Source organism: Mycetomoellerius zeteki, unplaced genomic scaffold (genome assembly GCF_001594055.1).
Source record: "Mycetomoellerius zeteki isolate Tzet28-1 unplaced genomic scaffold, Tzet1.0 scaffold101, whole genome shotgun sequence".
NCBI lineage: Eukaryota > Metazoa > Arthropoda > Insecta > Hymenoptera > Formicidae > Mycetomoellerius > Mycetomoellerius zeteki.
The window spans coordinates 281,946-298,108 of record NW_017255923.1 but is presented as its reverse complement, the minus strand read 5'-3'; the positions used below and the strand labels follow the sequence as shown (position 1 = coordinate 298,108).

Here is a 16,163-nt window from a genome sequence, read left to right as displayed (position 1 = left end):
GAATAACACCAACAAAATATTTATTAAATATAAAGATATATTTATTTGGTACAAGAACCATTTGATTTAATAATCTTTTTTTTTTATTGATTAAATGTTTATTTACTGTAAGTAAATGTTCAGTTGGCCCTATTCAGATAAATATTTATTAAAATTTGGTACATTTTTTTTCAGTATACATAATTATTTTAATAGTCCAACAAAATGATTTTCAGATCTATGTATTTAGCTAAACTTTCATAGGTCCTTCGGTAGAACTGTTGTTTTCGTGCACTCTTGGGTTCCGAAGCGAAGTGGAGTTAGGAATTAAAAGCCGATGCGATACCTTATAGCGCTATAAGTTACGTTGTAACACTCCCGTAGGCTAATCGTTCTTCTATTATTACCATTATCGTTAACTAGAGAGCTTTGTCGATTCGGGCAGACGTATCGCAACGAGTTGGGCCGAGCGTAATCGGCGCGATCAGGTGAACGAAGGCACCGCGATCTGTATAATTAAACGGAGCGTTATTACACGCGAGTTTTCTCCCCCGATTGATGATTGGTCGCGCAACCGGCTATCTCACTACCATCGGATATTCATAATACGATTCATTCCCGCATACGAAGCAGGGATTTACTTCTTCCTTCTCTTCCTTTTATTTTCTCTTCGTGTCATCGTGTCACCATCATCGTCATCTTTCTCCTATTCGTCATCACGTTGGCGATCTCGTGCGGTGGAGCTTCGAGGCGTAGCTTTAATTCGCATCCTCATTTATTTATTCGCCAAAACTCGACCGAACCTTCGCTATTAATCTTGCACACGGTTGTTGTTGAATATCGGGAACCTTCGGAAGCGACGTCTACCTTGCTCGAAACCTCAGAAATTCGGTTCACCGCTACATTCATTCCGAATTCGCTTTTTTTTTTTTTATTTATTGCCTCTTCCGTCGCATCTCGAGAGCCGCGCCGAAACCTGGACGAAGCGAGTCCTTAGATCCTTAGATCCTTTTGTTCTTCTTCGTTTCCTCGAGCCAGATTCGAATCACGCTGGTCAATCCGGACTTGACTTGCGGAGGCAAAGAAGTCGCGAGACAACGTCTCTTCGGTATCTCTCGACACCAGATTTTCTCGCGATCTTTGCGATCCGTTGTCTTCTTTTTTTTTTATACTTTTGCTATCCAAACGCTACGGTCGGCGTAGTGGCGAGTGTCTGTATATATGTATATGTAAAGAAAACGAAAATGCATCTGTGTTACAAAACGCCGGACGAGAAACGCTAACTTGGATGTATATGTACATACAATCGCCGCGGAAAGTCCTCTCGGAAGGCGGAATTTAGCGCGTATTGAAGTATTAAGCGAGCCTATAGGTGTATGTAATATATATTTACATAGCGTATACTTGCAAGAAATATATATATATATATACTATGTGCATATATATATTTTTTTCAAATTAATGTATTTTTCGATATCATTGAAAAACGAGCTGTAACGCGCGTGCAGTGCTCGATTGTGCCGTCGCCGATTCGTAGGTGCGAGAGTGATTGATTGTGTAACAGTGAGACCGGTCGAAATTGAAGTCGGGTTATCGGCCTGGATCACCGAGTCCACCGATCGGAACCAAAGTGTGATTTTTCCCGAAAACGCGAGGAGAGAATAAGGAAAGTAAGATACCTATCCGACGATAATGAAACGAAGTCGGCGACGTGATGAAAGATACTTTGGCGATACTTTGCTGATCATTGTTCCCCGATCAATCAACCATACGTTTTTACCAATGTGATACGCTAGAGCGATAGAGGCGCGAATCAACGTTAACCCGAGAGCAATCGTAAAGCGGCCCTTAGACGCTTAATATTATTGTTCAATTATTTTGGAATGTCATTGGGCAATGGTCTTGTTCTTCTTAGCCCAACTTTTTCCACGGTTCATCTTTCTTCCATTTCTCTTCACGTTGGAGAAAAAAGGAGCTTAAGGAGAAAAGATGAATCATGCAAAAGAACGGCTAAAAAGAACAGGCCTAATATTATTGATGTCTCCCCTTTAAACGATTTAAAACAAATCTTGGGTTCAATACAGATCAATAATAGTTGCTTTCCATTTTCACACAAGTGATACTGAGTCTAAGGTTGTGTGTCACTACTTGCTTACTTTGGTGACGAAGTTATCGCATAACAACACAGGTTTATAAACCTTATTTTTTTTTTTAATATGAGTTAACAAGACTCAGTAAAGCATACAACTTGTGCAGATTGTAAATGAAAACTCGGTTGAATCTCACTTGTCACAGAATGAAAAGGAACGTGCATTCAACCGAGTTATGACGTCACAAATGAGAATTATTTGAGTTTTGGTAAATGGAAAGCAGCTAATATTGTGCAATATCGCATTCTGCAACAACCTAAGGGCCGCTTAATAGCGAAAAGGCATCTCTATTTATTGTACATTAATCGCCTATGTTATACGGCGGAGTGTGCGACGACGACGAGGAGGAAACTGAAGCCGGGAGATCGGCGGCGTTTCGGAATCCCCTCTCGCACAGGATCTCGTCATTATTTTTTTCTTGCCCCTGTATTTTTTTTTCCCCCGTTATTTCCCCGGACGTGAATGTTCTATATTTTATACAGTATGCTTGTAGATTCCGCGGCCGACGGTCGAGGCCTTTACAGAAATCCAATTAATATCTACTGAAAGATAATGATTATTTACTTATTTTGAGTATTAAAAGCATCGTTGTTCTCAGTGCTTAATAAGTAATTAATCACCTTCCAGTATTACATTTCTATGAGGAGGGACTCGACTGAGCGGACAAAGTGTACAAACGTAAGATCAACGACGTTGATTGACGCATTCAGGTACGACCGTAAATAGCAATAAAACGTTCCGAATCGTCGTCGCTGAACTCCGATATCCTGTAAAGAACGATGTTTGCCAGTAACATCGCAGTCGCGTCGCTGTAAAATACCGAGAGTGCCTGTTTGTAACGACGAAGTCATGTGCGTTTCTCGACCGCGGTCGGCGAGAGATACGGGGATGCTGCTCCGTGTAAATACGTTTTCTTCTATTGTTAACTAACGAGCGCCCGCGATTTCCGCGATCAACCACGAGGTCTCGACACGATTCCGGATTTAACACACTCTCTAAATTCTTCGCAATGGAATCACACTCTAAAGGGTGAAAACTGAGCCAGTCTTGAAAAAGAGTGGCTCAATTGTCAATCTTTAAGAGTGAGACATTTCACTCTTCAGAGTGAGGTTCACTCTACAAGTTTTTGAGAATACATAGATCTAGATACATACAACACACATACACACACACAGAAATACATCCCGATTACTCGCGCACTTTTGCCTCGCTCGCTTCGAACGATCACGATAATGCGACGCGATCGCGAGAGAGCCGACACGTTACAAACAATTTGTAAATATACAATCGCACCTTTTTGCCAAAAAGCAGTTACGAGGACCGCCGGAGCGTCGGCCGGAGAAGGAAACGACACTCTTATCCCCCTTTCTGCCCCGCTCCCTCTTCCCTCTTCCACTTCTATTCAATTGTGCCCCCGCGAAATCGTTTCGCGCGCGTTTCGACTACAGTTCCTATGCACTATACTAACGGTAAAGCGACTTAGAGGCGAGGATCGATGACCCGTCGTCCGATTTACGATTAAAAAAAAAACCAGCCAATTCCAACCAATCGAATAAGCTTGGTTCTCCTTTCTCCGGCGCTGCTCGGAGATGTAAGTATTTAGATTCTAAGGGACATATCCACAGCGCGTGTAGTGTACTTGTATATGAATACCGATAAATAAATATTTTCAATGTTTTTGACACAAAGCCCCTCTCCTGATTCTTTGACTTCCTCCCTTTCTTCTTTTCAATAATTCGGCAAAGAAGAAATGACATTATGCGTTTACAATAAGTTATATATATATTTTATATGAAATATAATTCAGAAAAGAGAGATAGAATATACCTCTGAAAAGTAAGCATAAATATCTACTTTAGACAATTAAATACCACACAGTTGATTATACAAAGAATATAAAAAATATATATATGTATACTTTGCGCCATTGTAAAATAGTTTGTACAGAGTGATAAAAAGTAATGATAGCATTCGAGTTGAAATCAGTCCTACGATCATCTAAAAAATGCATCGCTAAAAAACTAGAAATATCGAGCTAGCGATAAGTCATTGATTCTGAAAAGATTTAAAAATATTTAAAAATTATACAGGGCGCGTTTCTTAACGTCAATACCGCACAGTAAATTTGAAGTCGGAGAGAAGAAAAAGTCATGAATATAGAAAGAATATTTAAATATTTTAATTTATTTTAACTCTGAGAATAAACGCTTTACGTTTGCGTGATTTTTTTCTTCTTGTTTCGGACTCTAAATTCACTTTCTGAAGTATTCACGTATAATTTAGAATCGCTCTGTTATAAATATATGGCCTCTACGTGATTTTGTAAAACTACCAAGAGTAAGAGTACTTTCTATAGCATGTGTTTCATGGATGCCCGTTATAACAATCCAAATAATTCTTAACAGACGGAATGCCCTAAGCTTTAAACTAAAGCTAAAACTATACTAGTTAGAGATTACTTTCGCTTTTTACATTTTGTTCTACCACGACGTCTGCGTGAGGAGTTCTGACGGGTGTCCGATTTTTTCGATGACCTGTAAATGCATTGAAATTCGACTTCAGTTAAAGTAATTAACTTAGGAAATTAATATAACGGATTAATTTAATTACTTTAATCGATTTTTTATGAGAATTCAAAATAATTGAATATTTGTCGATCAGACGTGAAAATATACCTGTGAACCCTATTCACCGAAACGGAAGAGTGTTTCTTTAATGTTAGATGTTGCTGGACCAACTCCGCTAATTTTCCCTGCTGAGCAAGCATCGAGAGGAAGGTGCAAATGAATTCGTCGTAATTGTGCGTTCTCCGGCAATCGTCGATCTGAAAGAATTACACGATTTCTATAGCTTCATGAGAATAAAGCGCTCGACAATATTACCAATTAATTATGTATGTATTTATTATGTTTTAATTAATTTTGTTATTTATTAATATTCCAATTAATTAAATCTATTGTAAGTCTAATCTTTCGACGATTTCGTTTTATCATGACTGAAGATGATTAACAAAGGAAAGTGTCTTTCTCCGATTTTGATAAACTTTTAATGTTGTTAAGATGGAAAAAGATTTTTAATTAATTTTTTTGTCATAAAATACTCTCAACTTTTATTAAAAAAAAGTTTTTCCATCTTTTATAGTTCGATGATATTTTTTGACACGACACTTTGAAGGAAACTAATCGATGTTTCGCCCCCTAAAAGTACGTGCCTTATTTTAGTCTAGACTACAATATATTAAAAGCTCATCAAAACAGGAGATATTCTTTGTAAGTAGAGTCGAAACTTATTACATCACATGTTACATATCACATTTATATATCGTTTTAAATAAATTTGATATTTCATTTCTTTACTATATATAACCTTGATTTTATTTTGCTTACCAATTAATTATAGGCATAAATTGATTTATAATCGTGAAAAATAGGACGGAATATCATGGCTATTAGCTGCATCTTTGCCGTTAAAAATAGCAAGCGCTTTGTCATACGCATAAGACCAACCTTGTACTTGTTTCTTTTGTCATTTTCGTCCTTCAGGCTGGTCTCGCACACGCTGATCTCGTGCTCCAAATTTTTCAGCAACGCCAAGAGATCCTTGGGCGCGAACGTGTGCGGCTCGAACAATTCTGGATACTTAGAGCACAGTTTGGGATCGATTTTCTCGACCTTTTTCTCCTCCGTGACTGTGTCGCCGTTGCTAGTTTTCACCCTCGCGTGAGGAATTCTGACTTCACCCGATAGACAGACCTTCTTGTGCAAATGACCACTGTCGGAAACCAATCTTTTCCCGTTTATATTGATATTCCCCAGAGAACGGCCTGCGTAGAAGCGAAACATTTCGATATTAGGTAACCGACGAATATTTTGTATGAATCGCATATAAATCTGATCAACCTACTCAAACCCGCTTCGTTCTTCTCGTCGCCAGCAACTCTGATTACCACAAACTTCTTGAAGTCCTTCGTCGACGTGGGGCTGCTTTGACCAGAATTCCATCCCCAAGCTAGAAGATATTTAAAAAATCTTCTGGTCGTTCTGGTCATTAGGTTAACGCTAATGATCTCAAAATACTTGTTCCTGTATGTATAAAACATTTCCAAAATTCTATTTAAACTAAAAACTAGCAGATGGGCAATTTGTAACAGACAGGTCAAGTAACTGTACGTGGAATGTGCGAAACGAAACGTCTCGCAGAGATGCATGACTGTATGTGCGCGTGTGAAAAGTACACAGTGTCTTAAAGCAGGCAAGTACGAATTGCGGTCTGTAACAGTTGCGGTACGGGATGCGGTTCGTATCGGTCCTCCTCGCGTGCAGCCTAATCTGTCCGGTGAGCCCCTCGAGATGTCCGGAACCGAAGAAGCCGCACCTAACGAGTTGCACGATTTTCTACAATTGCGTGAATCTGCCGAGCGGCGGTTACGTGTGGGTCCCATCGAAGTGTAACGCAGGCTTGGTGAGAACGTTGGCGTTAACAAATAAAACAAACAGACCTCCCAATTCTAATGGTGCCGTTACTCTAACGAAAAAATTTGTCTTCATAGAATTCTTTATATAATTTTTCATAATTTTTATATAAAGGATCTTCACTAATTATATAGAAAATTGTGTCTCGGTGAAATAAATTAGTTTTCACATATAACGTAACTTATATGTGATGAACGAAAGATGTCATAGACACAAGGTTCAATAATGGATAATCTTTGCCGCTTTCCAACATTGATTAATTATTTCATCTTTGTTTAATATTGGTAAACAACAAGAATGTAATGATTCACGATATTATACTGTGTTTCTTGCTGGAAAGCATCCTTTTTTTATTTAAAAAAAAAAAATTTTTAATACAGCTATGGTGTAGCAAAGATATTCTGTGAGCACAAGTTTTATGCCTTTGATGCATTACAGCTTAAAAATTACCTATTGAGCCAATTTTCCATATAATTAATGCGGAGAGACCTTTTCAGAATTCCTGTATGATTTTATAACTTTCTAGAAAATTTCTCAAAATTGTACAAATTAAAATACTTCAGAAATTTTGAGAAAATATACATTTTTTTCTAAAATTGTTTATATAGATGAATTCTAAAATGTATTATTTCTCATCCTATAATTTTTGAAGAAAATTTGTAAAATCTTAAGAAATTTAACGTATTTTTCAGAAAAATCTTTCTAGATTTAAAATATGACAAATTCTTAAAAATATTATGAGATATTACGAGCATTTTTTTCATCAGAGTAACAAGTGTTTGAAATACGATTTTAGGTATTTCAACCATATTTACGGATGTGCGTTGTTCCTGGTGATATCTGGACGTGCGATATACTCTCAACCGACTCTCCTGTGACGAAGAAGCACGAGATATCCGAACTAATCAATCCAATGGATACCAGCTATCTAGGATATACGGAGGATCCATTGGGATTCTCCGAAACTATTGACTCGTCTTTCGTAATCGACAACTTTTCCGACTCAACGATCGACACGATGACCGCATATCCTTTGATCGAATTTGAAGAATCGGACAAAACGACGCACAACGACAAAAGCGTGAGAAACGCGTCGTATCACAGGGAAGAGAATTATCTATACAAGTACACGAATAGCCAAGGGCAACTATCGTTGTCGCTGGTGCAAGAATATAAGGACATCGTAAATAATCATTACAAATGGCTGAACAAATTAATGAGTCGATTGCACGTCTACAAGGAGCTATCAGCCGCAATATCAAGTTCTTTATCGATACCTGTAAGAGACTCTACAACTGTAAATCCAACGCAGACCATCACCATCTTCGCGTCTTATAATCGAAGACAAAACGTATCGTTGAACTATCTCGTGCAAAGCTATACCGAAGGAAACGAGTTACCTAACAGTAATGATGAACCGACTGAGATGATAGAAAGCAATAAACCTCAGATAAATTCCATTGCGACGACGGACAGCACCGTTTCAACGGAGAATGCTTTGGAGCTGCTAATCGACAGTCTGGACTCTGACAACAGCATAATAAGGATTAGCGATAATCTCGGGAACAGACAGTATTTCACGATCGACCGGTACAAAAACATGGCTCATCGATTAACGCCACGAACCATTAGCGTCGTGACGTGCACGAGGAACGTCCGTCTGCCGAATAAGACCGATTGTTACCGGTACTACACATGTGAGCCAAAAACGGCCACCGTAGTGGAGTACTCCTGTCCGCTGCACACGGCTTTCAACGTGTACTCGCGAATCTGCGACGTCGAGAGTGTGAAAACGTGCGGCAGCAACGTAAAGCTTCCTGTGAACGAAATATTCTTTGAGAATATTCATGCCAATGACAAAAGTACAATATACGAAGGAGAGTCCGGGGAGAGATTGTGTAAAGAACTTGGTAAGATAAAAGATCCCGTTTCGGATTCTCATTACTACATTTGTTACAGCGTGCCGGATTCCGAAGGTATCAAATCAATCCGAATGACCTGCCCAAATGCCTTGATATTTTGCCAAAGCAAGAAGGTGTGCACTACCAGACGACTGTGCGACGGACTGTCATGAAGTAACATTCCCTCCCTCCTTGTTTTTTTCTCTTTTTCTTTTACCTTGAGTGGGCGAATTGAAAGCCGATCCGATTTCCGACGATGTATCTGTACTCGAAGAGCTGTGAGCTGGTGAAGTTTGAATTCGTAATGGCGTAGCATAATCCAGAGCGCACATAACCACTTTCTCCATTCCGCTGAAATCGAACATAAATTCGCTTATAGCGAAACTGCAGCACCGAACAATTTTGTGAACTTATTATAAATAAATAAAATAGATACCTATATTATGTGAGAATATTACAATTCTCAGATTTAATATTAGAATCGCTGATTTATTTGTATCGCTAGAATTATTTGCATTATGTTCACATTTTCTCAGCATTCTGTTTTATGTATTTAGTACAAAAAAAAAAAAATTGAAATTATTATAGCACAAAAAAATCGATATCAACTTAAATTTTATCAATACAAATAAGCGAAGACCATATTCGGTCAAAGTGAATTGGTGCTTAATAATATTTTTAAGACCGACAAATATAATCAACGTGTGGTTTACTTGAACCAAAAATTGTAAGATTCGCACAAAAATATTATTAAGCATCAATCTCTGCTTTAGTAGAATATGGCCTTCCTCGTTTATTTGTATCGAACATTCCTCGATTTTTACTTACTATTGTCAACTTCATCATTCATACAAAGTATTGTGGTAAAACTAGAGATAACAGCGTGTTATGTGAATGAAACGCTCGATTGTTATTTACGTGGATTCGGTTTTCCCAGATGCGATGCCGGAGACTGATTCATCCATAACCACCGATGAATCGTTATTTCTTTCAACGTTGATAGTGGGAATTGTGGGCGATTCTTCGATCTCCGTCTTAGTAGGCAATCCATTTTCATCCTCGGTCTTGTTTCTTTTCTCATACTGTTTCTCTTTATCGGGATCAATCTCTTTATGCGAATTCTTCTCGGCGCTGCCATCTTGATGACTCAATTTCATCAACTGCTGCAGAGCCTCCAGGACTATCTGTCTGTTGGTCTTCAGCATCGTTAATTTATGCGAAATAGCGAGACGTCTGTCGGGTACGACGGCCATCAGATTGAATCTGATATCTTGCAGCTGTTCGCCAGTTGCCATGCCTAAACGATCGGTTATGACGCGTCTAAACTGCTCCGTCCATTCTTCATGTTCCTTCCACGGTCCGTGATCCATGGGATAGGGTTTCAAGCCATCCAGCTCAAACAGCCTACCATTTATCGGTACATAGCTGACAAAATGGAAAGCCTCGCCGGTGAATCTACCCGTGGAGACACCAGTGTTCTTGTCCTGCCGTCTCTTCGCTTGGGGCATTGCATGCGAGTTGTGCGCGCAGGCCAGTTCTGGCGTATTGCCGATCGCCCAACCTTTGTTTTCTGGGCACATGCCGGAGGTATGCATCTTCAATCGTGACAGAGTCGTGCCTAGGTGGATATTCGGACAATTCAGCAGCACTGAGAGCAGCGCGTGAGTGGCGCAACTGTTGGGGACAACCTATGATAATTACATAACATTATGTTACAAAGATAATATACCTTTTATATACACTTTGGGTTGTCAAAAAAGTTCTGAATCACTCTTTAGTTTTTATACACAAAAGATCCTGCACTAATCAGGTGGAAAAAACATAATATTGGGTTTGACTGAATTGGACGATGACTCAAAGATTATTGAACACATAAATAGTCATTCAGTGCTCGATTAATTAAATTAAAATATACAAACTAAGGGGCTCAGAGCAAAAGCAAGATGTTGTTAGCTATTGTTTAATAATAATAATAAAAATTATAGTTTGTATATTTTAATTATTAAACACGTTGAGGTAGCTTATCACGAGTTCTTCACATCTGAGGATCTGAATGGTTATTGAATGGTCTTTATTTTAAGGTATAATGGCTGCGTTTTAACATTAAATGTTAAACAAGGACAGATGATGAATCCGAGGCATTGGAGGTATCCGAGCGACGTTTCCGAACGCAGCTATTGTTTTTGAATAAATTAGGTAAAAACCGAAGGATGAATCAGAACTTTTTTGACAATCTAGTAGAAGCTCTGACATAATAAAAGCTGTGTGCTAGACCTGCTGGGCGAAGAAGATATTGTTAACAATCTCCTCATCCTTGACAAAGCTTTCATCCTGCTCCACGACCTTTCGCCTAGATCGTCGTTCCTCAATCCATCGAAACAAGAAGATGAAGCCATAGACTGGACCTTCCAGAGACTTTTGCAGATCATAGATCTCTTCCACTTGGACGCCCTTCACACCAAAGTCTTCCAAGAGCAACGTGAACAAACCTGAATAGACGTGGAAAATGTTATAGTTTTGACTGCTAGTTATGCGAATTTACAGCATAAAATACTTTCTAAGCTCCAGATTTTCATTAACAAACGATTGCTAGACACATTTCAAAGTTAACAACGTACCTGGATCACTTTCTAGTTCTAGCCATCCCTCCGTCAATCGATTAATGTCAACGGGCATCTTCTCGTTAACTGTCAATGTCAGACGCAAAATAGCAGAAAACCCCTACAAATTCATCGCACTCTTGACAACCAGAGGCGCCATGTTCGGCAAAGCAGTCACGTGACGTCATCACGTGTTGGAGCACAATAAGCCACGTTTCTATGAATCTTTTTAAAGATGATGGTAAAAAAATTTAGAAACTTTAAAAAACTGAGAAAATAACAGAAATATAGTTAAATAAAAAATAAAAATTTGTGCATTAATTTTTTAAATTAATTTAAGGGATCAATAACAAATGATATTGTAAATTTTAATTGTAAAAAAAGGATTCGTGATTCTATCTATGTAATCAACAAAAAGATTTCATTGTCAAAAAAAATTGCGTTGTAAAAAACAAAACAGGAACGACTTTAGGATCTCTAAAATCTGTATCAATTTCATTAATTATATTAATGCTTTTTATATTTATACAGTACACTATACATAGTAAACTTATAAAATACAAAAAAATTTAAAGCGAAGAATTGTTTTACATTAATATTACTGATACATTTCTACATCAAGTATATATTATAAATGTAATATATATTAAATCTTATAATCAAAATCCGTTATTCACATCAATTATACTGTATCGATTCTTATAGAATTTCAGCACTCTTTTTACGTTCATGGTACGAACTAAAAGTTGAGAATTACTTTGCAATATATATACATGACAACAAAACTATATACAAACTGTCGCTTTAACCACCTTCTGTGATTCAACCGAGAATTTGAAGAAAAAGATTCAGGTAAGTTTTCAATTTTGAATTATTCTGCCTCAAATTTGGATACGTATAAAAAAATGAAAAACATTTCGGATTATTATAAAATCGTATTCTTGAATGCTAAGGATGTAAAATTTTTTCAATTTTTTTAGAGCCCAAAAACTCTTTGAAAAACATCATCAGGCACCAATGATTCAGTTGAACTAAGAAATCAGTTTAAAAAAAACGTTGGAAATCATGGAAGGTAAACATAAAAATCTTGGAATTTGTAACTTGCAACTTGCTAATCTTTCAGTGCCAAACACTGATTGATCACGCCAAGTAGCATGGAATTTTCTAAAGCCGCAGCTACTCGTTCTTTGTCTGCAAGCTGCTTGTTCACTGCCGCCTCCGAGACGTGAGTACCCGGTGAAATTTCCACACTGACCTTAAACCTAGAGGGTAAAGCACGTAGCAATTGCACGCGAATGGATAAACCGATCAAAGTGGCCATGCTGCAATGCGGTATCGTAGGCGTGAATTTTACGTCCACACTGTTCTTTTTGTCGTCAACCTGCAATGTCGAGTTTTAAGCAATTTCGAAATGCAATGGTATCATATTGTTTAGAGAAATATTTTACTTCGATGAGATTCGGTTCAACTACATTCAGTTCTTCCAGAGTTAAAGGATGTTCCGGATCATTGATGTTCCTAATAATATCTGTAAATTAACAGTCAGTAATCAATATTACTTTTTATATTGCACTTATAATAGAGAATGTATATAACACTATTTAATTTATTATGTATATATTTAAGTATATTATATCTTTATAAAGAGAATAAATCTTTTTATATAGCAAATACAATAACATTCTTAATTTTCAATTATCAATAAAAATATGAATGTTTAGTAACAATTATTAAAATATTTTATACTCGAACAAAAATATATCAACAATTTTATTTATTTTGGATTAAAAATTAATAATTTAAATTAATAATAAGTGTTGAAAAGGGCTGTGAATTATAAGAAAACAATATGTAAATAATAGATATAATTATTATAATAAGAACTAAACAAATTAAAAATAATACGAACAGCGTTTCAAGCCTGATCGGGTCATTCTCAATGATAAACATACAAAAGTGATAAGAATATACATATTTAGATTATAAACGGTGTAAAACTAATAGATAAAAAGATATAAAAAGATTAATATCAGCTTGATAATAACAGGATGCAATCAAGTGACCAGTATACATCCACTAGAAGTCCGTACTTATTTTTTTCATCTCTTTTTATCTATTAGTTTAAACCGTTTATAATTTGAATATGCATATCCTTATTACTTTTATATGTTTATCATTGAGAATGATCCGATCGGGCTCGAAACGACGTTTGTATTATTTTTAATTCGTTTAGTTCTTATTAATTATATCATATCTATTATTTAGATATTGTTTTCTTATGTTCGTAATTCTTCTCAACCCTTTTATTATTAATTTGTATTAATTGAATCATATATTACACGATGTATTTCAATAATTTAAGGTTATATATTTACCGAAGATCTCTCGCGCGTCAAACTCATCCGCGACATCCTCGTCTTGCTCCTCGACTGTAATTTCTCGGTCATCTAATTTTTTATAGAGCTTTGGATTAATGTTCTCCAAGTTTTCGCTCATTGTATATCATCGAATAAACGTTAAATCTTCATAATCCAAACACCAAACCACATGTCGTTTTTATCACGACCTAAGGTGCGTTCGGGGAGACGCTGTTAGCGCTATTGTGTCATTCTATCCTTGTTTTACGTTTAATAAACAACGAAGATAGAATGACAGAGTAGCGCTATTAGCGTCTCCCCGAACGCACCACTAGTTTACATGGAGATCGTACGTTTCTCGAATGGTGCGTTCGGGGAGACGCTAATAGCGCTACTCTGTCATTCTATCTTCGTTGTTTATTAGACGTAAAACAAGGATAGAATAACACAAATAGCGCTAATAGCGTCTCTCTGAACGCACCTTATGAAAAGTGGCCGATAGATTTTCCGCAAATGTTCCTTGTAACTGTACTTATTACACTTTCTGCAATTAAAATGAATTAAATTTCTAATTATTCCTAATGAAATGTCAAAGAAAGAGAAAAGAATAAAATGTAGGAAACGTTCATCTTCGAAGAGCAAACTTGAAACGCGCGTTAGTTATCCATCTTGACGTTAAATTATTGAAACAAAGCGCCAAACGAAAGAGAATGAAAAGAGAGGTTAGGTGATCCAAGGACTCCAAGGTGAGAATTCTAGGTTAGAATCAGTGGCGCATCATAACCTCGTAGAGATGCGAGATTTTCGTAAACTTTGTGTGAGTAAATTTAAGTAAAATTCAAATTAATCGCTCAGAGATGACGTGCTAGAGAAATACGTCGATCAACATGCTCTCGCGGATCACCCGGACCATCCTCGCGTCGAGTGCCACCGCGTTGTTGCGGCAACCGCTGCGCGAGATCGAGACCCGGTCGTTGAGCCGCGCTATTCACACCAGCCAGCAATGGTGCAAAAAAGATGACAAGGACAGCAAGTCGTCGGCCCTCGTCCTCCACGCGTTCGCGAACGCCGAGAGCAAGGAGCGGGCGGCCTACCTGGACATCCTGCGCGAGTACAAGACTAACAATGAAATGAGACGTGGCCACGTGGAGTTCATTCAGGTCGCCCTCAAGTACATGGATGAGTTCGGCGTGAACCGCGATCTGGCGGTGTACAAGAACCTCCTGGACGTGCTGCCCAAGGGCAAGTTTGTCCCCCGGAACTACTTCCAGACCATATTTATGCACTATCCCAAGCAGCAGTTCGTCGCCATCGACCTGCTCTGCAAGATGGAGCACAATTGTGTGATGCCAGACTTCGAGATGCAGGAGATGCTGCTGAACACGTTCGGGATGCACGCCCTGGTGTTGAAGAAGTTCTGGCGGATGATGTACTGGATGCCCAAGTTCGCTAATCTGAATCCATGGCCCTGTCCCACACCGGTGCCCAAGGATCCAAAAGTACTTGCCAAGCTGGCCATGAATAAGATATCCAGTGCAGACGTTCAGACCGAAATCACAGAGTTCAAGACCAAGGACGTGGAGGATGCCATCGACAATACGTGGATTGTATCCGCGATGAGTAGTTTGCAGGAGGAACTATTACGAAAGCAGCCTCTGGATATTCCGATCTTTGTCGAAGGACCGTATACAGTTTGGGTTGCGGATCACTGTATAGATTATTTTATTCTAAAGGGAGCAGCTAAAGAAAAGAATAATGTTTATAAAGATCCTGATGGTAAATAATCACTAACTTAAAGAAAAATTTTTCTATTAATTTTTGTGTCATTATTTCTATATAATTATATCCAGGGTTGGAATACAATAAGTTTAGATTACCAACACTATTGGCTGATCATTCGCATAAGGCTGATACATAGTTCACGCTTTTAATAATTTGACTTTCTTCGAATGATTGTTCCATAAAGCTTTTCATTGCTTTTATTACATGACTCTACTTTATATTTGACTACATTTATTTTTTCTCGTTAACTAAGATCTCAACGATCATAGAAAGATATTTTACAAGATGACGTATATTCGGCGCTTTTATGAATCTTTTTTATCTAATTGGACATGGCCCAGATTGCGTATTTATTGAATAGCTTAAGATTTATTCATTATGTTAACGAATTTTATAATTCCTAATTTTTATATTATGATATCTATTTTTTGTCAGCATTGAGAATGACCTGATACTGCTCAAAATGTATGTTTTATATTATTGTTTATTTTCTTATGTAAGTCGAAATTTATATTAAATGATTTGTTTTAGGCTCATAATCCTTTTTTACATTATTTATAGCGTTTTCGATTGGGAAAAAGTTAGTGCGCACTCAGTTCACACCAACACTGGACGAGTTCCATGGGTTGCACTGAATAGTGCAAAAGAACACGCCAAGACTTTCAGTGCTAAAGCTGAAGTGCCATTTCGAGTTGTAAGATTGTAAGGACTTGACTAGACTGCAGGAAGATCGCAGAAAAATAATCTCGAGATCTCATGTTCATAACTTTAAGTAATGATTTTTTACTATATATAATTATATATATAGTATATAATAATATATAAGATATCAAGAATACCATATATGTACATACTTATCAATAATTGTACACATTTGCATGCTATAAATTACAGATTTGCTTGTCCCTATTGTATATCCTTT

At 37.4% G+C, this 16,163-nt stretch overlaps 4 protein-coding genes across 7 annotated transcripts in view; 2 read left to right on the top strand and 2 right to left on the bottom strand.

Moving 5' to 3' along the window:
• Positions 1-4,050: 4,050 nt before the first annotated feature.
• On the bottom strand, positions 4,051-11,236 carry calypso (ubiquitin carboxyl-terminal hydrolase calypso). 2 transcript variants are annotated; one of them, XM_018461877.1, is made up of 8 exons: positions 11,121-11,236; positions 10,777-10,991; positions 9,421-10,190; positions 8,720-8,850; positions 6,033-6,137; positions 5,636-5,952; positions 4,805-4,953; positions 4,051-4,663 (listed from the first exon to the last, which is right to left on the bottom strand). In XM_018461877.1, exons 1-8 carry the CDS (start codon positions 11,176-11,178, stop codon positions 4,585-4,587), a joined length of 1,824 nt encoding a protein of 607 aa, XP_018317379.1. In that variant the 5' UTR covers positions 11,179-11,236; the 3' UTR covers positions 4,051-4,584. The 2 variants fall into 2 exon arrangements, with proteins under 2 accessions (XP_018317379.1, XP_018317372.1); XM_018461870.1 differs by having other exon boundaries at positions 8,720-8,853; positions 11,121-11,235.
• On the top strand, positions 6,420-8,707 carry LOC108731567 (uncharacterized). The gene is made up of 2 exons (XM_018461943.1): positions 6,420-6,590; positions 7,398-8,707. Exons 1-2 carry the CDS (start codon positions 6,420-6,422, stop codon positions 8,673-8,675), a joined length of 1,449 nt encoding a protein of 482 aa, XP_018317445.1. The 3' UTR covers positions 8,676-8,707.
• Positions 11,237-12,123: 887 nt separating the features above from the next.
• On the bottom strand, positions 12,124-13,672 carry galla-2 (MIP18 family protein galla-2). The gene is made up of 3 exons (XM_018461930.1): positions 13,478-13,672; positions 12,551-12,630; positions 12,124-12,483 (listed from the first exon to the last, which is right to left on the bottom strand). The coding sequence occupies exons 1-3, from the start codon at positions 13,596-13,598 to the stop codon at positions 12,214-12,216; spliced, it is 471 nt and encodes a 156-aa protein (XP_018317432.1). The 5' UTR covers positions 13,599-13,672; the 3' UTR covers positions 12,124-12,213.
• A 293-nt stretch (positions 13,673-13,965) lies between these two features.
• ECSIT (evolutionarily conserved signaling intermediate in Toll pathway, mitochondrial) overlaps positions 13,966-16,163 on the top strand; it is a 2,894-nt gene continuing 696 nt past the window's right edge. Inside the window, exons 1-2 of one of the 3 annotated variants that reach the window (XM_018461919.1) lie at positions 13,966-14,181; positions 14,315-15,235. In XM_018461919.1, coding sequence (XP_018317421.1) covers positions 14,347-15,235 — 889 coding nt within the window. In that variant the 5' untranslated portion in view covers positions 13,966-14,181; positions 14,315-14,346. The other 2 variants (XM_018461910.1, XM_018461901.1) reach the window with 2 other exon arrangements.